The sequence below is a fragment of the Typopeltis vanoorti genome, chromosome 9 (genome assembly GCF_054136105.1).
Source record: "Typopeltis vanoorti isolate ZY-2024b chromosome 9, IOZ_Tvanoo_1.0, whole genome shotgun sequence".
Lineage (NCBI taxonomy): Eukaryota > Metazoa > Arthropoda > Arachnida > Uropygi > Thelyphonidae > Typopeltis > Typopeltis vanoorti.
The window spans coordinates 57927501-57954014 of record NC_143557.1 but is presented as its reverse complement, the minus strand read 5'-3'; the positions used below and the strand labels follow the sequence as shown (position 1 = coordinate 57954014).

Here is a 26514-nt window from a genome sequence, read left to right as displayed (position 1 = left end):
GTGGGATGACATGTCTACTATCAAGCCCTTTGAATTGCACTCTACAGGATTGCTTGCTGTAGATATGCGAGTGTTCGGAATAGTAGATCCCAGAAATATTCTGTGCGATTCAAATCTAGAGAACCACTCTCGAACGACACTGACAACGCGCACTATCCTGATGGAACCCACTTGCGTCATCCGGGAAGACAGTCACCATGAAAGGCTGCACTTCAGCCACAATATGGAGGTACTTTGTAGCATTCAAGTAGGATCTGTGGCTATCAGGACTAAGCGATCAGATGGAAAACATCCCCATATAATGCCAATGCCCCTTAGCTGCTGAACCATGACACAAGGGTGATTCTCCTCTCCAGGTTTTCGCCTAACCCTTCACCTACCGTTCGTATAGGATAGCTAGAAAAAACGGGATTCATTTCAAAAGGCTGCTTTTCTTTACTTTCAGCGGTATAGTAATGTCCGGAGGCTCATACAAAGGAGGGTACGTTGGAAACGCTATCATTCGACTCCCTCGTTAAATTACATGGTCAGTCGCTCCACAGGTTTTCGCCCACGTATTGAGAAAGCAAGAAAATCTTCGTTCACAAGCATAGATGTCCACAACTGTCTAGTCCGCTGCTGTTCTGCCCAATATCCTTACAGGACTAAGGACAAGCTTAAAATATTGGCAGTTTTCATGGATACTGCCAACCCTTCAACCAATCCCCCGTAATCCTACCTTTTTCGAAGTCCGTCAGATCTCATCCCTTGCCCATTTCTGTCAGCACACGAATGAATAGTATGCGAGACGCCTTCAGTCTCGAGTATGCTGGCTTCACGTAATGCGCGTGTCACTAAGTGGGATCGAATGGCCAATTTTGAAATAATGAGAGGGTCCAAATATTTTGATTATATCGTGTGTATTATGTTACACACAACCGAATTATAACATTAATCCCTTCCGCAGTTTTTTGTTACAAAATAAATTAATTGAATTAAATCTTAAAATCTGCTGTTCAGTAAATCATTTATTCTAATTTTATCTCTTTAATTTCATACAGCATACCCAAAACAAATGTATATTTTTTTAATAAGTACAGTATTTTTGTAAGAATATATGAAAAAAAAAATTAGGAATATTTTTCATGAGTTACCATACCGGTTTATTTTTATATTTTTTTCGCCATCATGATATTCTTTACTGAGTAAAAAAAAAAAAAAAAAAAAAACTCTACCAAGAGAAAGAAAGAAAATCCATACTGCTGCGGAAAACCAATCTTGTAATAATACGGAAAACAGACCGCTCACTCAATGGAGCTAAAAAACACAAACTAAAATAGCGTACGACTTCAGAGTAAAAATGGATATAGCGCTCCTCGAAACTACACAAAATAGGGGCAATTACTTAAGTAATGATGGACATCTTGTTGTACATGTGCACAGCTCACATTTCCTTTAACCAAGAATTTCGGTGGTACGCCAGAGAGTTCGGGAAATATAAGCCGTAACATAACTGCCGAAGATGAGGATTAAAATATGGAGTCCGAATATCGCCTACGGTATCCATTCTCAGTCAACTAAATAGCCCCACGAACAGAGCAGATATATATATATATATATATATATATATATATGAAAAAAATTGAATGACTAGAACCGAGATTTAATTAAAAAGGTTTTAATATAAACACACTACTAGTTTCGGCCTGTAACAGCCTTATTCAGGTGACATTATAAAAGAAAAAACACTAAACATTGAGGGTTTTATATACTACTTTTATATACGCCAGGGTATTTGAGTTGATGATGACAAGGTTTTGGGTGGCTAATTAAGGAACGGATCATCATCAACTCAAATACCCTGGCGTATATAAAATATTATGTGACTGCGATATTCCTTACTTCGGGCAGACAGACAAAGCTGTCGAAATGCGTATGGAAGAACACATGAGAGACATTACTTACAAGAGACAGCGAGCAAGTGCATTATCAAGTCATATCCTCTTCTCGGCTAATCCTAATGATAATAACCAAAGTCACAAAGTCTGCTGGGAAAAATCTACAAACATCTTCCGTTGCAGTGACGAAATAGAGAGAAAAATTGTAGAATCGAGAGAAATCATCTTCAATCCTGTTCATCTAAATAACAACTTAAGCTACAACCTCCCGGATAGTCATTCAGCTGTAATCATGTACTGGCGTTCACGTGATGCAGCAAGCACGCACTCTCCCAACAATGCAACAAATGAAAGAACAGCTTCAAATACAACTGCGATGTTTTAATGCTAATTATGTATAAAGACTGTCTATGATGTTCATAGTCTTTTTAACCCTCAATGTTTAGTGTTTTTTCTTTTATAATGTCACCTGAAGAAGGCTGTTACAGGCCGAAACTCGTAGTGTGTTTATATTAAAACCTTTTTAATTAAATCTCGGTTCTAGTCATTCAATTTTTTTCATAAAACTATGTATGTTAACCGAGTCAATGATCATTCTGTCATGTGTGTGTGTGTGTGTGTGTGTGTGTGTGAGAGAGAGAGAGAGAGAGAGAGAGAGAGAGAGAATGAATAAAAAAATAGCCTGTAACTTTTCCACTGACGAATGAAGGCCTCCCATTATTTTTACATAAAAACGGAAATGCACATTAACACCTAGTTTATACGTACCCATGATGCTTATATATAACATTCAAGTCGAAAGAGACTAGAACTAGGTTGAATAAGAATGAAAAGATCTATCGAATCGCTCGTGAGATGCAGTGATTAATACCCTTGGAGGGTAATGGATGGCAATGCTGTAGCCAATGAAGTTCTAGCTGAGGCTCGGCTATTGCTGTTACCCTCCTGCCATGATCAGAGCTTTAATAGCTCAATAACACCTTATCCCTACACTGTCCTCTACAGATAACGGGGAAGATGAAAAGCATTCTTGCTTCGCCCCTTTAAGCCAGTCCTTATAAGGACTATTATCTTGTACTTATATATATCTCTTGTATAGAACACTCCGCAGCAGCTACTAGGGCGACTAGAACAATAGTTAAGTCTTGTGAATAATGAATAATACTAAATGAAAATTAAAAGAAGAGAATATTTAAAACCAATCTTCTTGAATTTATGAAATATTTTCTTGTACACCATAAAATATATATATAACTAGAAAGTTTACTACAAGTATCTCTGGACGAAAGACAATAAGCTGTTGAAAAAATGTGCCAATTCCCTAGTTTGTTGCAAGTCATTGTTATATTGCTATATACACATAATTCTAGATTAAATGATCGGTCCCGGATTCTTCAATGAAAATAGCTAAAATTATTATAATGATTACATTATTAAGTAAAATTATCTCGGCTTATTAGTCGCAAATGATTTTGAGCGACATATACATAAATAAACAATTATTCGAAAGATAGAATCAATATCATTCGCTTAGACTTAATGACCAATGGATCAGTAGACCACAAAGTACAAACACGAATCAGAACCAGTATTACACTAATTTCGTATCACTTTTCAATAGCATTAGAAATGAATTAATAAATACAAAATGAATGTAATGGAGAGAACTTCTAATATCTGGAATTAAACCATGGAGTGCTGAAACAGTTTGCATTTAATTTTGGATCCAGAAAAGAAGCAAAAATGGAATAAATTTTATTGGAAGTTTATTAAGTTATTAAAAATTATGAAATAGAAAAATATTTAACTGGGAAACCGATTGTAACTATGAAAATTTTCGAAACACCATAAAAAAATATAACGTGTTAATTTATTATAAGAATTTCTGGAGAAAAGTGATTTTTTAATTAAAAACATTTAAAGTTTAATTACCGAAAAGATACCCCCCCCCTCCAACCAGTAGTTTCGAAACAATGATGGTAAACCGAAGTTTTCCGGATCAAATGACTAAAGAATTTTAGCAGACATATTTAATAATTACTTAGTAGAGTGAATGAAAATCTTGTACATAATGGAAATAAACCCATTAATAACACATTTTTACTGAGTGTATCATTGGAAATATCCACTGCATGGAGAGCAAAAACGTTAATTAGTACGTCGTTTAGCGTTATTTTTAATTCTAAGATGGAAACCACACTTTACAGAGGTTTATTGACGAGTTATGTTTTAATAATTTTAATATAACAATATGAAAATAATTATTAGTCGATCTATTTAAAATTTAATTTTGGATATTTCAAAAAATTTAGACGTATCTTAGTAGAAAATGAATAAACCTTTTTTGAATATTTTTAGTAATCTTAAAAATTAAATATCGATCCTTTACCATTGTTTTTCGGAGTGGCATGGTGCGGGGAGATAGTCCTTTTTAGGACTTCCAGGGTAACGGATGGCAATGCTGTAGCCAATGAAGTTTTAACTGAGGCTCGGCTATTGCCGTTACCCAGCCATGATGGTATGTTATTGAGCTTTTAGCTCAATAACACCCCATCCACACAGATTTTCTTCATTCAGATGACGGGATAAAGAGGCAAGGACTCAGTCTATCTCCTAGTTCTTTTAAGAACCAATTGGAACCCCAATGATGTGGCTTAAACCTTCTTCCTGAAAAATGTTACGAATTTTTTTCCTATTAATAATGGTTTCTATGTGTCAGATAACGGGGAATATAAAAGGCGTTAAGCTTCACCCTTTGCAGCAGTAGCGTTCTGTGTTCACATTGTTTCTCTCTCTCTCTGATGTATAATCTGAAATGCGAGTAAAGCGCAAGTTCAAATGTTCTTTTCAACTTCAAATTAAACTATTATTAGCAGAAAAATGGCTAAGATACTGTTGATAGTATTCCCATTACTAATTGATTACGATTAGTGTCATGGAAGACCGCAATGAGACTGGAGGAATAACATCCAAAAAGACTTCGGATTTTAGATTGTACTGGAAGGGTTCATGTCGGAACAGAGTAGAAGATGGTACTCGCTAAGAAAAACCTTAGAGATTCGTTAAATTAAAAAGAATAAGAAAATAAACCAAAGTTACCAATAGATAACACCCTGTAGACCGAAATCGGAAAGGACAAATCTCTTATAAAGTGTTTACTAGTTGAATATGTGGGTCAGAAACCCACGTAACCTTGAACCTACAAACAAACCATATGGATCTGTAATTCTTTGGGGACTGTGCTAAACAGACAATTATTTACATCTACATTCTTAAGTAAACATTACAAGATTTGGATATTAACTAATGAGCCAACTTTCGTTTCCTTTCTGGGACTACATCGTATCTTCGTTCTATCTTGAAGACCAGTGAAACTGAGAGCGAAATTCTAAAATCTAAACTACACAAACCCCCAGGTCATTATAGAGGTTTACACTGAAACCCTTCAGGCACGCTTTCTCCGGTGTTATGTCAACACTCGTCGTTCCACGTTCATGTTGTTATGAAGAAGCGATAATCTTGGCTTCAAAACCAATTTTAAAATTCAATTGATAGTCATAAATTTGCTGTTCCATCGCAACATACAAAACAGATTCTTTTAAATTATAGTTTTAAGCGATGTGACAGAGTATTCTAAATTTTCCGTAAGTACTTTTTCAATTCTTTTCCCAAGTGTTTTTTTTTCATTTAAGGGATGGTATTAAAATATGAGTTTTGTGGCGTAGTTCGAGCATACTGGAAACCGCTGAACAAAAAGGGGTTCATAATAGAAACTTTGCCTTGAAGAACAGTGTTGGAAGAGAAAGTGTTGGACTTTGTCTTGTGAGAGATTCCAGTGTTTGAATACTGAACTCCCCTACGAAGAATATTTGGTCACAGAAGCAGGAAGTAAATTCCATCAAAAGTCAGAATCCACAGTGGTTAAATGAAAAATGCTGATCCTATTAATTAGGTTCCATATTATTAACAGTGTAAGTTAATAGGCAGCAGGAACTATGGACGTTCTGTATACCAGCCATTCTTATGAGTCACGGCACTTAAGCAAAGGTTGCGAGGTCACACCTCACCTGGGGAACTTCCTTTTGCCCACACAGGGCACTAATAAGCTACAAGTTCTCAAACATCATAAGGTTCAAACTTAACGTGCCGTAATTTCGGTTCAGAATATTATCAATCCACCACTTTTATTCGATATAAGTTTCCAATTAGAAATAATATTACAAATCAACAACTATAAATCCGATTAATAAAGAAAAATATGATACCCACCCATACAAAAGTATTCCTTTTCTTCCTCACTCCCCCCCTTTTTTTTTTTTTTTTTTTTTTTTTACTTTGCTTAAAGGACTTCTGGGAAATTCAGTCCAGTTGGAATGCAGGGTCGTTTTCCGGTGAGATGCCTGTACAGGTCTCATCGTTCCAGCTGTTTTCAACCACATATTTCGAATAAATATGTATTCCTTATTCTCTTGGGAGTATCTGGTTGAAATTGGTGATCCGATTGGGGAAAAAAAAATGCTGTGGAGATCGCATCGTTCAATTGATTTTGACAGTTTCGTGAATTTTATTTCATTATTTCTTTAAAAAAAATCAAATTATTATTTTTTTAAAGTTCGATTTATACCTTATAAATATTGTAATATTATAATTTAACAGGTGTGCGGTACACTTGCAATATAAACTCATAAAATTTTAAATAAAAACATAATTAAAAAATAATTGGATGATAAATTATTTGGTACACCGTTTTTAAAATAAATTTCTTCTAAATATTAGAAGAAACTTATAAAATGCGTGTTGGTTCTGTTTGTTTCTTGTTACCCGTTGAGTGGGTACACGCCTATAACTGGAATACATTCAACTAATGCTGTATGGTATAGAACATGTTTATGCTACAACTAGAAAATCCTACCTGCATGTATCTATGGAAGTCTCAAATTTATTTTTATAGTATTGCGTTTCATTTCTTAATGAGACGAAACGGTTTAATCTCAAGTAAAACTATGGAGTTACAAAAGATTTCACAGCTTTATGCAATTATCTATTACAAGTTATTCTTATAAAATATTATGGCATTTTAAATGCTTTATTCAATTAAAAAAAATAATTTTGTTTCATAAAAATTATAATAATTTTTTGGTTTAGAAATTTAGATACTATTTAGCTTTTTAAATACTTTTAATTGATTAAAAGAACTGGTGGTAAAGCGCTGTGAAAATCGCACAACTATGGAATATGTGTGGGTGTGCGTGTATGCAATTTTTTCTCCTCCGAAGTAGTATTTAATCCAGAATTCCACGAGTTAAATGATTTCTCTAAAAGATCAAACCTTCATAGCTTGGGCAAAAAAAAAACCCATTAAAAATAGCCACAATGGAATTCTTAGTACGCATCCCGCTATAGAATTTCGATATAAAATTTAAAAGCGAAACGACAGAGATATCAAAGCCTTACTATGAGTTGGTTATTCAAACCTTCCGTCAGTGACCTCTCTCTTAAGCTAAGACTATTTTTTCCTTCCATAAAGTGTTTATTGATTTGCATCAGAAAAAGGATTCCACCTTCATCCAGTATGGGTAAGCTGAGAAGGTGAATCAATACTTGAAAGAATGCCACATCTGCAGATGTGTTTTTAAACGGAGACAAGCAACGGTGTCGTCCTTCCTAAAAAAGCATTTACCTGGATGTTTTAAAAAAAAGGTGACACCAAGGGCATTCTCTCATTGTGCACCTGTCTATACCTCTCATTCAGGTCACTGTGGAAACAAAAGCGTTGCTGGCATTAAAAGAGAAAGAAAAGAACAAAAAAGAGGTTTTACATTCAAATCCGTTTCAGTCTGCACTTGATTTTATCTTTGTTAGAAATAAAGGTCATAACAATTACGTGAATTTCATTGTTAGATTTGCCTTATTGTTGGCTGATGCAATAATTTATTTTTATGTCATTTAACTCTGTTTTGATGAGATATTTAACTGATTATCTGCTAGTAACCAAATAGCAGACAATCCTTTTATTATTTGAATCCAATAGCTCACGTCGCATCTATCAATTCCTCTCAATAGCGCAATTACTCGCATCAATCATATCACATAAAAATTCACCACCGCCTTTCCTGAATACGAACGGCCCTAATGGAAGTTCCCATTTTAGCTCAGGATAGATGTATAACTTCATTTCCGTTCCTTCCATTTCTATTCGTATTGAACTTGCACTTAAGCTTTCCCCTTGCGAATATGACTTTCTTGAGTAGTGTGCTCACCACGTAGAGAGCAATTCTGTTCAGGAATTTATACTTAGCATATCTAGTAGAGAAAAACTAGTAGCGTCTGCAGACCGTAAAGCGGATGAATATAAGTATTCTGTTTGATTTATATCTGTTGTTAAACATTCGTCAAATACTGGAAAATTTCTGGAATTTATTCCAGAAATTTTAGATGATGTAAATAAAAAAAATTTGAAAATAAAATATTTGTAAAGATGAAATTTATTATATATTTTTTTTATTTCTTTTTTAAATCGAAATCAAATTGTACACTTATTAATTTTAATTATAAATTATGTTTACTAGTCTCAATCCTTTCATTCAAAGTTAGGGTTTACCTGAAAATTACCGTCCTATTAGCCTGCTATCCAATTTAGGGAAAATAGCTGAGAAAAACATCCTCAGACTCCAAGATCATGTCAACTAACTAAATATCATTCCACAAGAACAATTTGGCTTCCGTCAAAATCATAGCACCGCCCAACAGATCCATAGACTAGTAGAATACATCACCACAGGATTTAATTGGAATCAGCACACTGGAGCCGTCTTCCTAGACATCTCAAAGGCCTTCGATAAGATCTGGCACAAAGGCCTCCTCTACAAACTTATCATCGCTAACCTTCCACTAAACATGATACATCTGATCAAATCATACCTCTCAAACAGGAGGATGCAAGTCAAAATCAATGAAACAGCCTCAACTCAACGGAAAATCCTCGCTGGAGTTCCTCAAGGATTACTGCTAACCCCGATCCTGTTCAACATCTATATGGCAGACATCCCTCAAAATCCTCTCACATCCACCATCGCCCTTTATGCAGATGACACGGCTATTCTAGCCAGATCTCGCCTACCACATCTCGTAACCAAAAAACTACAAGACACCATCCTGAATCTAGAAAAATGGTTTAAAGACTGGCGACTACAATTAAACACTCAGAAAAGCAAAACGATACTCTTCACAAGAAGACGAGCATCCCCCAAAGGAGACGTCACCCTGTTCAACTCCAAAATTCCCTGGAAAACTGAAGCAAAATACCTCGGAATACTTCTCGATAAACGATTATGCTTCAACAGCCACATCAAGAGCACATGCACCAAAGCTTCAAAAGTTATCGCCAAGCTATATCCCTTGATCAACAGACACTGCAAACTAAGCTCAAGAAACAAAATTCTACTGTACAAGACAGTGATCCGTCCCACAGTTATATACGCCTCCCCAGCCTGGAGCCATACCTCCAAGACAAACATCCTCAAGCTACAAAGACTACAGAACAAATGCCTGCGAATGATTCTGGACGCCCCGTGGTTCATCAGGAACGCCCAGATCCACCGGGACATAAATATCCCCTACATCTCTCTCTCCCCGACTACGTTTCCTAGGAGAAAAATTCTTTATGAAGACATCTACGCATCCAAACCTACTAATACAACAAGCCGGAAACTATGACGGTAATGACCACTGGAAACATAAAAGACCGAAAGCCATCCTAACACTCAACGACGAATAACCACTTCTGCCCACTCAGGGCGAGCTAAAATAGCTCAGAAATCTCTCCCATCACTGCTCCCGAAACAGACAACGGGGAATATAAAAAGCGTCAAGCTTCACCCTCTGCGCCATATATATGTCCTGTCATTCAAGTTAGGGTTAATAATTCCAACTTGTTTATTACGCCACCTAGTGTCAGTAGTTGGAACAGTTTTCCTACCTCCGTATTTGCTAATTAAATGCTCTGTTTAAACTGAAAAAAAAAAAGGCATAATTTCTTGCATTTAGGTGTCTCTAGAGTCAATTTCAATCTAAATTAAGTTCCTGGGGCAGTAAATGGCACACAGCTTGAGGAATATCAGATCTTTTGCATATTTTTAGAACTTTCGCTAATTGGAATCTCCGATGACGTCACCCTTTACGCCAGGTGCTGCCTTACAACGTCGAATCCACTACTAGCGGCTCTGCATGCAGCTGTCACAGTCAATATTTAATGCTATAATCACTCCACCTCGGAAATTTACGGTGTAAACACTTCTTACTGTACATGCAAAATCTTTCAATAGTTAACAGCTTCAGTCAACTCGAACTTCAACACAATTTCCATGGTAGCAGATTGTGTCTTCTACCCCTTTCTCCCCCAATCTTTTTTTTCCCCTTGCAGCACACGTGCTAAATTTTACATTAGCGTTCCTGCATAACACCCTCAAGGCTCTAACGATACAAAGGCGTGTCGTCGGTTGTTCTTTCACCAGTCAGAATTGAAAAATTTCTCTTTACATTCCTTGCTAGCCTTCTTAGAAATAATAATAATAAAAAAGGCAATTCCGGTCGGAGTTGGCAAACTTTTGACAGATTTAATAACCATTGCAATATTTGCTTTAAAAAAAGGGCCGTGTTAAAAGTCGAAGTGCCGTTGGGATGAGAAAAAAAAAAGTTAACTTTTTTTTTTTTTTTTTTTCTCTCCTCCAAACAAAAAGTGATGTATTGGTATGGTAACTAACGCCCTTTACTTGTTACATCGTGCATTAAGAGAGAAGTGTACTAAATTCCCTCTCTGGGGTTGTTATGAATAATAATAATAAAAAGAGGGGATGATGCCATCGAATACGATCGGTGGTGCAGAGAACTACAAACCAAGTTTATTACTTTCCTTGTAGAATCCATGTATTCACACACATTTTATTCAACTTTCTTAGAAGAAAGGATGCGCGTTTTGAACTGAATACTGAGGCGCAAACATTTGCCTCTCCTGCTAATTTATATCACGTGTGCTACTGGAATCACCATCACGAAAACAAAATTCTGATTATTGTAAAAATCGGACTAAATAAACATTAAATCGAAATATACAGAAATACCTAAACAAAATACCGTAATTCTAAGAAACAAAAAAAAAAAAAAAAAAAAAAAAAATAGAAGATATGATATTACTGTTTTAATGTTTCTTAAATTTAAGAAACATTTAAGGAAAATATTTTTTTTAATTGAATTATTGAGTATTGCACGTTTCCGGAGAGTGTATATGCCGTTTGGAAAATCCTACATCACAATGGTACCACAAGAGCTACACGATAACTTAATCTCATGGTGATACCAAAATACTCACAGACCAATTTATTCAAGTTTCTGCAGTTGTTTTAACGTTTCATTTGTCATACAAATGCCTGCCTCCCCCCCCCCCCAATCTCCAGAATGTGGTGCTTTTATGACCGTTAAGTGTTTACCTCTGACACACTTTGGAAGCACCCGCACGAGACTTGTTAACTCAGCCTCGGTTGAAAACAACCAGAAATGTTTCTATCGCCATTGATGGAATCTCAATCGCTGTAGTTCCTGTCAATAAAAATAAAATAATTTTTCAATAAAACTTCAGAATTCGCACGCTTAAATAGTACGACGTTATGCAAAAGAATATGATCTGAACAACCAACTAGTTTAGCATCAAAGACAAACACGAAAGGTACAAAGAGGAACAGACCGAGCTTATTAATGCAATTTATAATACGTTTCCCTCCCAAGCAGCTACTGGAATCAATACCTGTTGTCGTTCTCATGAGGAAATCTAAAAAGGTAGAGCTGATTTCTCGCAGTGGCTGCCAAAGCGTTTGAAGAGTTAATACCGAACAGTTAAATTAATCCAAGTTTAGCTGAAGGCTCAAATTCCTGAAGCTGTAGGTGATCCTTGCAGGCTATTTTACGCCGATCGTATATTTCAGGTTGTAGTAGAAGCAATGGCGTATCGTATTTTACGTAATAAGTAATCTTAGCGCGTGCACACCAAAGTGTCGCTTTTTATTGGAGAAATAAATAAAACCAAACGGTGGGTTAAACTGAACTCGAATGCAGATTTTCGGAGAGTAACATTCCACATCTCTTAACTGACCTAAGATGCTCATATTACTGGAAATATATACAAACTTGGTTATATAAGCAGAACTTACTGTTTCCATGGAAACGTCACACTTTTTTTTTTGTTTATTTCATTCATATGTAGATATCATTGGAAACATATTAATCGCTTTTTATTCTACAGCGCCAGCCAGCATCTGTTTTCACTTTACTTCGTATCTGCTAATTGCAGATACGTCATCTTCCACACAATGCATCCATCCAGATTTTCTCTCTTTTGTTCATCACGTGATGCAGCACTTATTACACGTGTGTCGTAAAAAAGATCGCCAAGGAATATTCTTTTCACATTAAATATATTTTTTATGCTATAGACATGTAACTTAGAACAGAATAAATTTATCAGACAATTGAAAACAATATTTTCATTTGAATTTGATAATTTAGTGGGATATATTTATTTTTACGTATGAACTTGAGAGCTGCGTCAAAAATAAAACATTTCATTACAATTATGAGAAACATTAAAAGCCAAATGAAGCCATCAGAAAGGAACTGACATTGTTTGTATTCACGAACGTGTGAGCAAAGCTAATATAAGCTGGTATGACCCATTCTATTTAAGTGGTCATACTAGATTATATTAGAAGAAAGATTAGCAAAATAGGTGTTTGATGCCAAGATGGTAGGAAAAAGACCCAGAGGAAGAGCAAGATATAGATGGATTGATACAGCAAAAAGTGCCTTAGAAAAACGAAATGTCAGGTATGACCCTATTGAAGTGCTCACAAGCAATAAGATTGATTTGGAGGAAAACTGTTGGTAGGAGATTAAAATAATGTAAACTTAATCATGCAGTGCTGTCATAATAACTTGAACACTCCATGAGGGTAGATATCAAGAAATGGAGATTTATACTAATACTTTCTCTCAGTATTAGCAACACATCTGTATATTTATATATATAAAAAAGGAAAAGTATTGGTAAGTCACCTCTCCCTCCCTATTACAATGACAAAGCTAAATCAATGCGTTAAACTGTCTGTTATTTTACCAATTATCTCGAAAGGGATATACGAGGGTGGTCTGACAAGTTCTCGACCATTGATTGCAATACTATCGGCCAGATTTTTTTTTCTAAGTTGGTACATCTGCCATAAGCATCCATGTGAAATTGCAAGTCATTCTATCAAGTAGTTTGTTTTATACAGCTGTCTGAAGCAAAAATGTTGTCTATATACTTTGAAATGGATAAAATTGAGTATCGTGCGGTGATAAAATTCTTTTGTAAAAGGTTTTACACCAAATCCATGATTTCTGGTGTGGATCAAGTGCACGATATGGTATTGGATGACCGGCGAGTCAAAATGCGTGAATTGCTGAGACTATCGGCATTTCAAAAGAACGTGTAGGATATATTTTGCACGAAGAACTGCAAATGAAAAAGCTTTGCGCAAGATGGGCGCCGCGCTTGCTTACAGTAGATTAAAAATGAACAAGCATGAAAATCTGTGAACAGTGCTTGGAGCGTTTTAACAAGAATAAAACTGATTTTGTGCGTCGATTTATTACTATGGATGAGACTTGGATTCACCAATACACACCAAATTCCAACAGCAGTCAAAACAGTGGGGAGAAGCCGGTTGTTCAGCGCTATCGGTGTTTTGGGATGCTAAAAGGCATTTTGTTTATTAATTATCTTGAAAAGGGTAAAAGAATAAGCGAATATTATTCATCTTTTAACCAGACTAGATGAAAAAATTTGTGAGAAAAGACCCGGTTTGCAGAAGAAAAAAAAAATCATCTTTCATTAGGACAATGCAACTGCCCACCAAGGTGTTTTGGCAATGGGAAAATTAAGGGATCTGCACTATGATTTGTTGGAACATCCACTCTATTCCACAGATTTGGCTCCCTCTGACTTTCTATCTCTTCCCACAACTCAAACTCTTCCTCGCTGGTCAGGCTTTTCTTCGAATCAAGAGGAGGTTGCAGCTGTAGAGGGGTATTTTGCAGATCTTACTGAGAACGACTACAGGGACGGGATAAATGTATTCGTTTTAAGGGACATTATGTTGAAACATAAAAGTAATTTTGAAATTATAATAATTCGCTTTTTCATTATTAGGCCGAGAACTTTTCAGACCACCCTCGTATTGAAAAATGAGATATAAAACAGGAATTTCTAAGCTAAAACAGACACTTATGTACATTAAAACACAAATATCCGTTTTATCACATTTTGTTGTTACTAAACGCAGGAAACTGTACATAGGAAGAGAAAATTTGCACTTTTAAACATCAGTTGGATCTGTGTCTGACTATGGTCTATATGAAATATATAGTCATATTTAAGCCATAATACGAAGCTTCTATTCCCAACTCCCACACACACACAGTGGAACCATAGAAATTATCAGGAAAATCATGATGGTTGACTAGAGGTAAATATTAGCGAACAGAAGTAAGTTTATTGCAAACAGTGCTAATATGCACTGCACTGGAAACCGGTATTAAGAGTTGATAGGATAGCTGGCTAGAATAGACAATATTAAGGGCTTTCATATGGACTGCGTACTCGAGATCAAAAGTAGTTTCATAAACAGTAAGGTTTTTGAACTTGTGGCAGGTTACACAGGATAGGTAAAAGGTTGACAAAGAAAAAGAAATTAAGTTATATCTGTGCTGCCATTTTTATTTCATGACTCACATTTATTCATGACTGTGTTCATTATTATTATTACGTGACACCTCCAAGGAGTCCAAAGACTCATTGATGGAGGGCACTTATTCTACAATTCTCCATCTCTACCACTCAAATCCATCAATTACAACGAACTGCAACTACACCAACGCCACCTACCGTCCACCACCACTAGTATTTCCACAAACATCCATGCCCACGGCGGGATACGAACTCAACCCGCAGCCTTTTGCCTGGAGAGTGGATATGCTAACCACTCGGCCAAATAGCCGGCAACGGTTCATGGAGGTTTGCCTTTTCTAGGGGACGATAAACCCGAGTTTCCGGGAACTCCTGCTTCCGTATGAGTCCGGCTAACTCACCTTTAGTCGAAAGAGTTCAAATTGCACACTTCATAGACGGGAATTGAACCCAGGTCTTTTCGACCAATGGGCTTCGTCTATACTGAGTGAACTGAAGAGGCTCGTTCCCTTATATTCGGGTAAAATACGAATTAAAATAATTTGGTGGAAGATGGAAAATAATAATTACGATGTCCAACAACGTATCTCTCATTAAATTCTGGTAACAATTGGTGTGGAAGAGGGACAGAATGCCATTTTTCATTTAACAATGGCTCTGTTGCGGGAGAGAAACATCTGTATAATGAGAAATGAATTTCATTAGGGGATGTGACTGCCCTTCTGCAGAATTACGAGTTTGTCTGGGATAAAAATCTTCCACTGGAAGGAGTGCCTAAAGGTCCAAAGAAAACATTGTATAGAGAAGTGGAAGATTATGAAAACCAGAGACATCAGAACGATTTTGTGCAATAGATTTATCAAGCACGCATCACGCAGATCAGTTGTACTTTTTATTTTGTTGTTTAACGATTTTTTTGAATTAGTCTCCGGATAGTTTTCTTTCAAGTGAAGAAGGAATGAAGATCAACACTAATGGATGGAACTTTTTGGAACGATCTGTTGACGCAATGCGAGGTTTATTCAATAAACTGTCGATTCAATGTAGTATCAGAGGTTATTATGAAAGAAGAAGGAACGCTCTTCCGGATAAAATTCTGTTTATCATCTTATCCGAAAGTCGCCAGACAGGAAACTGAGAAAGTCACCAAATTTGTCGGCGTTTTTCCATAGCAATCGTACAGACACCTTACATAAACGAAGATCTCTGTATATACTGTGTAGACTGGAGTGGAATTTAAAACAAAAGTGCAATGAATGCTAACAGGAGCATTTCTTTAACCCTTCAGTGAGGCAGGGCAGAATGAACTTCAGCTTGCATCGGTATTCAATATCTTTCCACTTACTCTGACCTTTCTGAAATTGATTAAACCCATCCAAAAGTTATTTTTATGTTCAGATGCTATGCAAACGTAAGGTAAGAGTCCTTCGGGAATTAATATAATTACCTAAATTACATCGTGGGTATCATAATTAGGGATTGTTTAAAATTAACGCCAAAGTAGCCCACTCACGACATTAACGTAACAGGGTCACAAAAAATAAATAAAAATATTTGGTTAATTATTACCAGCAGATAATGGTTTTGCTTCTTTATTTTTAACTTATTGACCTTTACTATTCCCCACAATGTATGTAGGCTGAAACCCTGCAGATTAAAATGTGGAAGGAAGTATAAACGAACAAATTATATACCTTACTTCTAAATATATGTTTTCCACAGCCAGATTTGTAATCCTTGCAACCTCGTAAACCTTCCAATGTTGAATTAGTCAGGCAAAAACCCAAATACTTCTATACAACATTAAACTTTTATTACTCTGCTACACAAGGCTTTAATTAAATAATTAATGCTAACGCTGTTGTTTCCATGACTTTAATGACATTGAGAAGACGACCTTTAAGAACCTGGGAATCAGTTGATCGCAAAACAAGCTATTTGAAAAATTGCACTAAGCCTAAACTTATTGTACGGACTTCAATATTCTGTGTGTTATTCACTGAATAAAAACCCATCTGATTTCTCACAAAGTAACCTGTTAAGAAATTCGTTTTAACTAAGATGTTCTCGATGAAATCATCCCCCCCCCCATATATATATATAAAACTGACTTATTCTCATTAATGCATTAAAAACTTTCCACTTTCTCTATAAAAGGAATATAAAATACGTATTTAAATTTAAAAAACGTATTCTAAATTCTCATTATTCAACACAATAATGCAGCGCCCTCTACAGGAAAAATTTCTGTCTAGTCTCATCATTTGTTAATCATAGTATAAATCAGTTTTATATATAAGCGGGTAGTTTGTGTATTATTTCCTCCACGCTCAATAGCATCATGATAACCTGGCAAACGCATTTGTTTTTAAGTACCCATAAATTATATTTTAAATAGTCCGTTTATCCAATAATTCTGTCAAGTTATTATAATTTGACAGTCGCTTTCTATTACATAGAATTTCTGTGGAGTTATTGTGTGTTTCTCTATGAGTAGTGACGTCACTCATGTGTTTTCCTGTAACTCGAGACTGCACTTTTACATCCATAATTTTTAAAATATATTACAAATAACGGGGATTTAAGTTATTTTTATTTCTGAAAGTGAAGTAGGATTGTATTCGCTCCTTGAGAGTTGTAATCTGATTCAACAATAAATTAATTTTTTTTTTTTTAATTACCAATTTATTTTAGCCATTTGATCGCTAAAAGATGTAATAAGAGTGTCAAACCAATTTAATTTCGGTAAACAGATTGCAGAAACTAAATTAATGCTATAAGAATATTTTAATACGAAAACAAGTGCGAGAATAAAATGAACGAAAAAAAAAAAAAAAAGATAGCGAGTCTTCAAGCAGGCGTGCACCTCAGGGAATTCATTCCTTGGCATGACAAGCAAAGCAGGCGCTACACGAGACCTGTCCCTTGATAATTATCCACGGAAGAAAAGAACGAATAAGGGAAAAAAAAAAACACTCAATGACAGATTCAAGAAGGGAGAAAAAAACGTTTTCCCAACGTTTACTTTAGGAAATTAAGAATTAACCACTGAGAGGGAGAGTATGGAACAATAATTAAAGGGAGTTCGTTTTAGTTAAGATTTAGATAAACGAGAAAACTTAAATATTTGAAAACATCAGTCATAGCTTTGGCACTGTGCCATATTTGTATTTTCACTTTTAACAATGGAATACAAACAGTAGATGGCGCTGTTTATAGTTTAGTGAAAGACCGTATTTCATATTTTTCGATTGTTAGCACATTACATAACAGATAGAAACCTTGTATGCCATCCAAAGTTGCGATTTCGAAATATCTTGGCTATTTTTCAGCCTATTTGGAAATAGAAAATTAATATTACGATACTTAGTTGTTCTAAATAATTAAAAGTGGATTTCCGTATGCTGAAGATGAATAAATGGGAAAAAATTAAAAATGGAGCCTAGCAAAACATCTTTCTCAGTTTGTTAAAAATTAAATCAACATCGGAAGACCTCATTTATCGCGAGTTATTTTCGTTCTTCCTTATACATTTCAAAACAACCCATTGCATAGCTCCCAAAGCACTATTTACTTTATCCCAACTACTTCTGTACTTTGGTATCATGAGAATATCTTTAGAGACGTTTAAGTGAACTCAACTTCCCCCCACCCCACCCCTCCGCTAGATCTGAACATCCTTATCTCTCTCAACTAGTCCCATACTGTTGGAGGCGTACATATTGACTTAATAGTGTTAGGATGGTAACACTTGATAGTTAGGAAGTGAAGAGAAACTAACCTTTGAACCCAATCGATGAGAGACCTAAACAGTTCCTTGAAGGTAAGTGGGTTAATGATGCAACCCATACCAAATGCAATTATCTTAAAAAAAAGAAAAAAAAAAGGGGGGGGACTTTATATAAACTGTTATATTCCTCTGTTGCGGAAACTAAATTTTCCGTCGTCAACTTCATATAGAACCAATTGCAGCAGAAACAGTAGTGACACGCAAGAGATTTAGGACTGAAATAGTAGTCAGCAGATGTACCGTGTTTATACTAGTTTGTTCAACAATGAAAAAATAGTCAGTTCATTACTGGCGTAAGTTAATTGTTTAATACTTAGACCTTCAAGTACAAAAAAAAAAAAAGTTCGCATTTCGTTTTAAAGTCCGAGGTGATCGTTCGTATACCAAATATTATGTAGAATAATTAATTACAGAATAAAATTTAACTTTTGACAGTGTCGATACTAGGTATTTTGCGTCCCTCTCCAACGAAAGAATGTCCTTCTTTTGATATTTACAAATTTTAATTACTTTCGGAAAAAAAAAAAAAAAGTCGAACATTAATATGTAAATTTTGTTGTGTATAAAATCTTATTTCGCAGTTTACGGTACTACTTTCCCAATTCAGCATCCCTGAAACAAATGAATTAAAAATCATGGCTAATTAACTGAATTATTTAAGTATCGTAGATTTTTTTTTTTTTAATTTTATCCAATCGTTTCATTGGTATTAAAGAATAATCCTTTCTCCAGTTATTTCTTGTTAGTCCACACTAAGTCTGATGATCTAAGTTACGGTGGTTGAGAAAGATTTTCTCTCATCTTCAATAATCCAGCTTCACCTTTATATATTCGTTGCGCAAAACTTTATTTTCGTTCTACGGTTTAGTGAATGTTTTAAAATGTTCTTTACTGCTATATCTCTACACAACATCTGATTATGTTGATCTGAAAGCATTTTTAAAATTATATGTACAAACTTTTTTTTTTTTTTTTTTTTACGGGTTTATGCACGTGCAACTGCTATTATGTATATCAGCTATATAGCTGATATGTGTATAGCTTCTTGAAGAAATGCATAAAATTAAAAAAAAAAAAAAAAAAAGGTAAGTATATCGTTCGACGTGTCTCTTTGCACACTAACATCCAAGTAGGTTTTGAATAAGCAATACAAGTTTGCTGTTAGAATGTCAAACGATTGCATATCTAAGTGAATATGGAATACATTATATCTTCCAGGTCTTATTTAAGATCTTGTATAGAACTAAAAAAAGGTTTGAAATTAATTTGTAATTCTACATCAAAACTTTCTCAATAAATAAATTTCAATAAAAAATACAATAATATCTAATACATTTTATTATATAAAAATAAATAAAAACTTATTTAACTTAATATAACTGATTCTTTGACGTAGCTAATTAGAAACATTCAACTTGTTAATCAAATATATTTTGATTGTATTACGCGTATTTCATTGTTATGAAAGAATGTGCGTTCTGCCAAACGATGCAAGTATCCTTGTCATAATGAACTTGGCACACGACAAAGTTCTTACACGTGACTAACTCATGGGCAAATAGCCAGCTGTGTCAGAATCACTCGAGCTATTTGTCCTCTTTTAACCAACTTTTTTTTTTCTTTTTTTTTTTTTTTTGCCCCTGTTGAATGTTAAATTCATTTTGAATCATTTATTATAACCAAGAAATAAATTACACGGAACAACATCAGTCAGAACGGTAAACAGACAGGGAAATAAATACCATGCGGAAGAGAATGCGAACATTAACATCTTGTTTGTTGATATAAAAAGAAAGGGAAAAAAAAAAAAAAGATAGAGGGAAAGAAAAACGACCAAAACATGCTCACTATTGGGAACACAGGATTGATGATGGAAGTTAGGAAACATTTACCTGCATGAATTCTAACTATTTAGGCAAACCAAAACAGTTTTTAAGATTTTTAATTTTCTTAAAATATGATCCAAGCATTTAAATCGAATATTAGTGTTGTTAGAATTAATATTTAATGAGACTTCTAATTAATGAGTTACCTGTTAAACACAACTGTGTGTGTGTGCGCGCGCGCAAAGGATAATTAAAGGATCCCCCCCTCTCAAATTCCCAATCGTTAATTTCGCTTTTTTTTTTTTTTTTATCTATTTCATCTCAATGATTTGTATTTATTACTGAACCGATTGACATCAACGATCGATGGTATTTGTATCAAAAGTTATTCTGAGTTTATGTGGAATTATTTTCTCTTTATTCCCTTTCCACCCTAAAATTTTCTTTAAGTTTTTATGTGAATACAAAAAGGACATCGCACGAAATTGGTGGTTTAGAAATGTGTTACCGAACATCTAACTCCGTGATTGTGGGTGAAGGAGGAAAAATTCTTTAGAATCTTAAGAAAAACAGATAGTGGGTGATTGCAACATAAACATCTAGATTAAAGATCACGTTTTCTTTGGAAATAGGACATTACATTGCATCATATGGGCTGGAAGGGGGAAAAATTGGCAGCATTTTACTCTATCAGCCGTTTTTTTGTGCACTTTCCTAATGAAAAACCATATTTATCACTAATTACTTATTTCTTTTTTTTACACCACGATTAAAAACATATCTGAAGTTAATTTATTTTAAGACCACGATTTTAAATTAAGAAAATAATTTGCTGTTACTTAGGGAAATGACAAAAAATGTAAAGAAAAAATCTATTATCTTGACGTCAATACTTTCATGTGTAAAATGTCTTTGTTAAAAAAAAGTCAATTCAGATTTGTTATCAAAAACATCAAACGATAGCCCTGTGACGTCATATTGAAAATAATTCATTGTTGGATAGACAGTGAAATTGACTATTCATTACTGTTCTCTTCACTGTTTAACGTATTCTGTAGAGAATCACCCAAACAATTGAATTATTCTTTATTTAAAAACACGCATCTTCTATTAATTACTATTACAGGATTCCTTTAATGAATAATTATGTTATTGTCACAACCACCACTACTACAATATTAATTCAATTACTTCTCGCATTCAAAACCCTTCAACGGTGTTTGTACCCATAAACCGAATAATAGCTTGTACGAAGTAGTGGTCATTCTGAAGACAGCTCTCTTTACGCTATTTGAACATTTTGTTGCGTATGTAAATTGGACCACCGTGTTCATTAACAGCTCCTTTCCACCCCAACCACCCTAGGCGTGAACGATGTAGATAGCAACCAACTAATTCCCTACTTAATCACCACGAAGGCAAGATGAAACCTCCACGTTTCTATAGTTACAGAGATAACTCGGTGTTTACCAAATCAAAGTCACTTGACTGTCTAAATTTATGAATGTGCATTGTTTGCATTCAATCTATAGATTAACGTGACACTGCTTATAAGTGACGTCAATGGAACTGTCGCTGTGTTAGGTTTTTTTCTTTTAATAGTTTAAATGACAGGTAGAAACCAAATTAATTTATATTTTCCTAAATAATGCAGTTAGTAAAGTATAATGAGAATCTGGGGGAGGGGTAAGGGCATGAGAATATCGGTGCAAGTGGCAGCTATAAGCGGAAATTACACGTGAATAATTCTAATTAGGCTTAACAGTAATGCTTCAATACTTGGATAATACTTACGTAGGAAAGAATTGGAAGGTTTAACGATGCGGCCACGGTAGCCTCTACTTCACAAGAATCCTCTGGTCCGAAGAAGGCAATAGCATGTTTAGTCCACTGATGAATCAATGCATTCGTCCCCCGTAAGGTGTCCCCTTTGGTATCATTGAATATGAACTGTAACTTGTGTCCATTTGGCAACGTTTTGTTTGCGTTGATTTCTTCAATAGCGTAAGAAATAGCTCCAGATATGACCCTACCTTGACGATTCATATTCGCCTTACCGAGGAAATTAGTTAGAAATCCGACCGTGAAAGTATCGGCTTGGACCAACAGAACGTTCATCCCGATCAGATGGGACAACGCAAAGGGAAGCACAAAACAGATGATGCGGACCACGTGATCGCCATGGTACAGAGACCTCCACATCCGCACTAGAATAATCCAACTTGTGGTCATTGTCGGAATGCTCCGATCACCCTCCTGACCCATGGGGCAACAGACTGAGTAATAGATGACTGCCGTCTTCAATCACCGTAGCCGAAGGTGTAAACGATTGCATCACTGAAAAAGACGCTGGAAACTCCCCTTTACAACAGGTAGACCGAAGGGGTTGTCGTACGTAAATCCATGTTTATTTCCTGCCCGTTACAACACGCGGCCTTCTCCCACCTTTAGTCACTTACCGTAAAACGTCCGACGCACGGGTAGAGTGAAAAACTACGGCGAACATCCTGTACTATAATAGAGGTGCCGTTCAACTCGCTCACACACGGGCGGACCAGGCAAGCACTGGAGATGAGCACTTGTTGATAGAAACTTGCACGAGGTGGACCTTCACGTCATCTGTTGGCCACGGCAACAGGCGGATCTACTCACAGGATGTACGTAAACAGAAACGTGCAACACACACACACCGAGAACGCAGCACGCGCGCCCCTACAGGCCAGGAAAAACACACTTGCCGACGAATTCTTAACATCGGTGGAATGCGTCGTCGTAATGTGGTGGGGATACGAAAGAGACATTTTCGAACAGCGATGCGGCTAGACATCTTGGCAGCACAAACTTCCCTGCCCGACGAGTTACATGAAAAAAAGTCACATGACGTGACGCCGGAGCGAACGAACGAACGGGAGAAAGCAAGCGAGGTGGCACTGTGCCTCGAGACATTGTTCGCGCGCGCAATGCAAAATATCTACCTTCCCCTCATCTTTGGAGTGCGTGTGTGTGTTACGTGGCTCTCTAAGTTGATGCCCCGCAGTTATAGGATTGTTCGTTCCGACGCGATCGCGTTTAGGACAGCTTCGACGTCACGATGGTGCAAGGCTTAACTGCATGCCATTTAGCAATTAAAAAAAAAAAAAAGTTTTTATTCTTAGTAATTATCACGGGTATTCCTATGCTCTCCCTCGTGGAGATTATCGCAACTGAAAGGAATGTGGTCTTATTTCATAGTTGAATCGTTGCTCTGACAATTAATTGTTATGACCAGAAACATTCAGACAATTTAGTAATTGTAAGCAAGGGAAAAAAAAAGCAATGAAACAAGTTAAATATGTGAATTAGTCGAATATTAAGATATTTTCGATTTTTCAGAGATAAAAGATAACGGAATTCTTTATATTTAGAAGTTTTTTTATTATTTAAAATAAAATAATCTTTAATTTAAGATATTTCAGAAAACTAATTGCTATTTCTGTAACTCCCCCCCCGCACCCTCAGAAACGTGATAAAAAATAAAAAGCCTTCCTACCTGTCGTCAAGAGTCTACTTATCCAATCTCTCGCCCTAAAAGTTAGAAACCGTTTCGGAGCATCCCTATGCAGCGATTTCCAGCATGGTTGAGCACTTTAAATTTCCAACGGAGGTCACCGGAGTTCAGATGGAGAATTTCACTGACGTTTATGAAAGTCAACAAGTATTCAAATCCCGCATTTAAGATTATTTTACTAAAATAAGAAATATATTATATATCACGATTAAAACAATTAATATTCATACGTTCTAAGTGTTGTTGAATGTTTTTAAGAAAAGTGAACACATTTTAAGCTAAGTGACATAATTGGAAAAAATCATGACATTCGTCCAGTTATCACAACGCGGGGGAAAAAAATAAAAAAAAAAGAGTACAAACTCGCGATGAAATTATTAGGTATACTTTCATTTCCAGTTATCTATTAATGTTTTAGAACAAGAAGCATAAAAAGGAACTCTTCTTTCAGTTTTTTAACTTTAGGAAACAAACCTTGATAGCTTCTAAATAAGCACACACACGCACAAACAAATCTGTCCTCCATCAAAGGTAATTCAACTCATTCCGGATAAAAAAAAAAAAATTTCTTTGATGAGACTTGTGTATAACCGAAAGCATCTTTCCGACTACGCTACTATAATAATATTAATATTAATATATATATATATATATATATATATATATATATATATATATATATATATATATATATATATATATATATATATATATATATATATATATATATATATATTTTTATTTATTTATTTATTTATTTATTTATTATTATTATTATTTTATTTTTTTGTTGTTTTTTTTGTCATTACGTTCTGCTTTATACTAGGAGATATAAAGAAAAGATAAAACTGTATTGGAGGGGATACGCATATACTTCAACCGAATTGCTTTTTGAACATAAATTAACAACAACAAAAAAAAATAAAATAAAATAAAAATAATTTTATTCTTGGTAATTAGAACATAAAAAAGAGAAAGAAATTGCACATTGAAATGTTTGGAAAACATAATATACATAAACTCACACGAAAGGGCTCAACCAATGTCTGAGAAGAAAAAAAAAAGTTTAAGTCGAATTTAATAACCTACAAAGAACGTGCTTGAGGATTTTTTTTTTTTTAAATACTAACCTAGTTTCCAATTTTAAGTATATTCAGCACTTTATTTTTAAACTAATAGGCTTAGACAAACAATAGCTCTCGTTAACATGTAAGAAATACACCTTTCAAGTTGATTCAAGAATATTTAATATTTATTTTTATATTTTTATTGGAATGTCAGTGTCCTGACCCTGAAATGATAAGGAGTTTAATTCAGGCTGGTTTTATTCCCTCGGAAATAAACGGTTTGCAATTATTTCGGAGAATGAATAGTGCTATGTCACCAGAAAATCAAAAGTGAATTTATACGAATTATTAGAATAAACTACAAGCCAATAACAATTGTTTAAAACAAAGGAGTAGAATTGAAATCTACTGGAGAATAAGCAACAATCAATATTGTCACACATTAAAACTGAAATCAAACGTGACCAAAATGCATTTGGAATCAAAAATGAAATCTCGCCTCGTGATCTTCACGATGACGTCACAATCAACAATGACAATGTAGCTTTTATTATTATTATTTTTTCATTTCCTCGGGTATCTCTATTAACTTTATTCTGCTAATTTAGCAAATGCAAGACAAGCGAAGAGAACGGGACTGAACCTTGCTTTGCTAACTGCACTGACCTTAAGTATTCACCGCACTGACTTCGTAAGAGAGAAAAACTTTACGTAATCACGTGGCGCCATCTGTTGACCTAAAGAATAAATCGTGGTCATACATTATTATAAATTGAAAGTTAAGAAATATGATTGAAGCCTACTACTAAAGACACTAGTGCCACCTAGTGGTGGCTTATTCTGGAAATGACATCCGTCACTTTTATACCATTTATCAACCACATAATAGAGCTAAGCCTCACGACTTAATTTCTCCTTTACGAGAGGCCTTCTGGTCTTATCAATATAAAGATGATAATACCAAATGACTTGTACGGTCATTAATTTCTGTGGTTTTTGTAAAGACGAAATAAAGTGTGTCATTATTTGAATACTGATACACTTACTGGATTAGCACCTGAAACGGGCCGATATTTCTTCATTACATACAAATACTTCGCTCTTTCTTCATTGCCAGGGCATAGCTCAAAAGTCTCTCTGTTCACTTTGTAAGAAAGTTCACAGCGGGCGCCAATGCCTGGGGGAAAATATTTTTTACGAGTTGTAGGATGAATATTTTTTCTTATAGTATGATTATTTGTTTTTTTTTCAGATGCAGGAAATGTTTTAAATGAAATTTATCTTTCCAATTAGTTAATTTGTGATACGGCTTATTGCTTTTCGACTAAAGTTATTTTAGTAATTTGAAGCTAAATCAGCTTATTAATTTGCAAATTTTCTGTGGAACAGATTCTAATCGCGCTTGTCGCCTAGCAACAGAGAACATATCATTCCTTATTACCATAGTGAATCATGTTAAGCGTCACACTCTCCCTAAAGTGTTGATTCGCTAGTTAGTGTGGGCTGTTCAAATAATTGGAGTTAAGGTTAGTATCTGTCGCATCCTTGTGACAATAAACTAATTTGCAGAAAACTTGACACTTCGCATAAAGAAATACTTTTTTCCCCCAAAAGCGTGGGTGTAAATTCAGT

General features: G+C 35.1%; 1 protein-coding gene across 1 annotated transcript in view; it reads right to left on the bottom strand.

Moving 5' to 3' along the window:
- Positions 1–23039, bottom strand: part of LOC150103069 (receptor-type guanylate cyclase Gyc76C-like) — a 182382-nt gene extending 159343 nt beyond the window's left edge. The window contains exon 1 of the mRNA XM_090398404.1: positions 22063–23039. Coding sequence (XP_090254530.1) covers positions 22063–22533 — 471 coding nt within the window. The 5' untranslated portion in view covers positions 22534–23039. The remainder of the gene's footprint in view (positions 1–22062) is intronic.
- Between the last annotated feature and the right edge of the window lie 3475 nt (positions 23040–26514).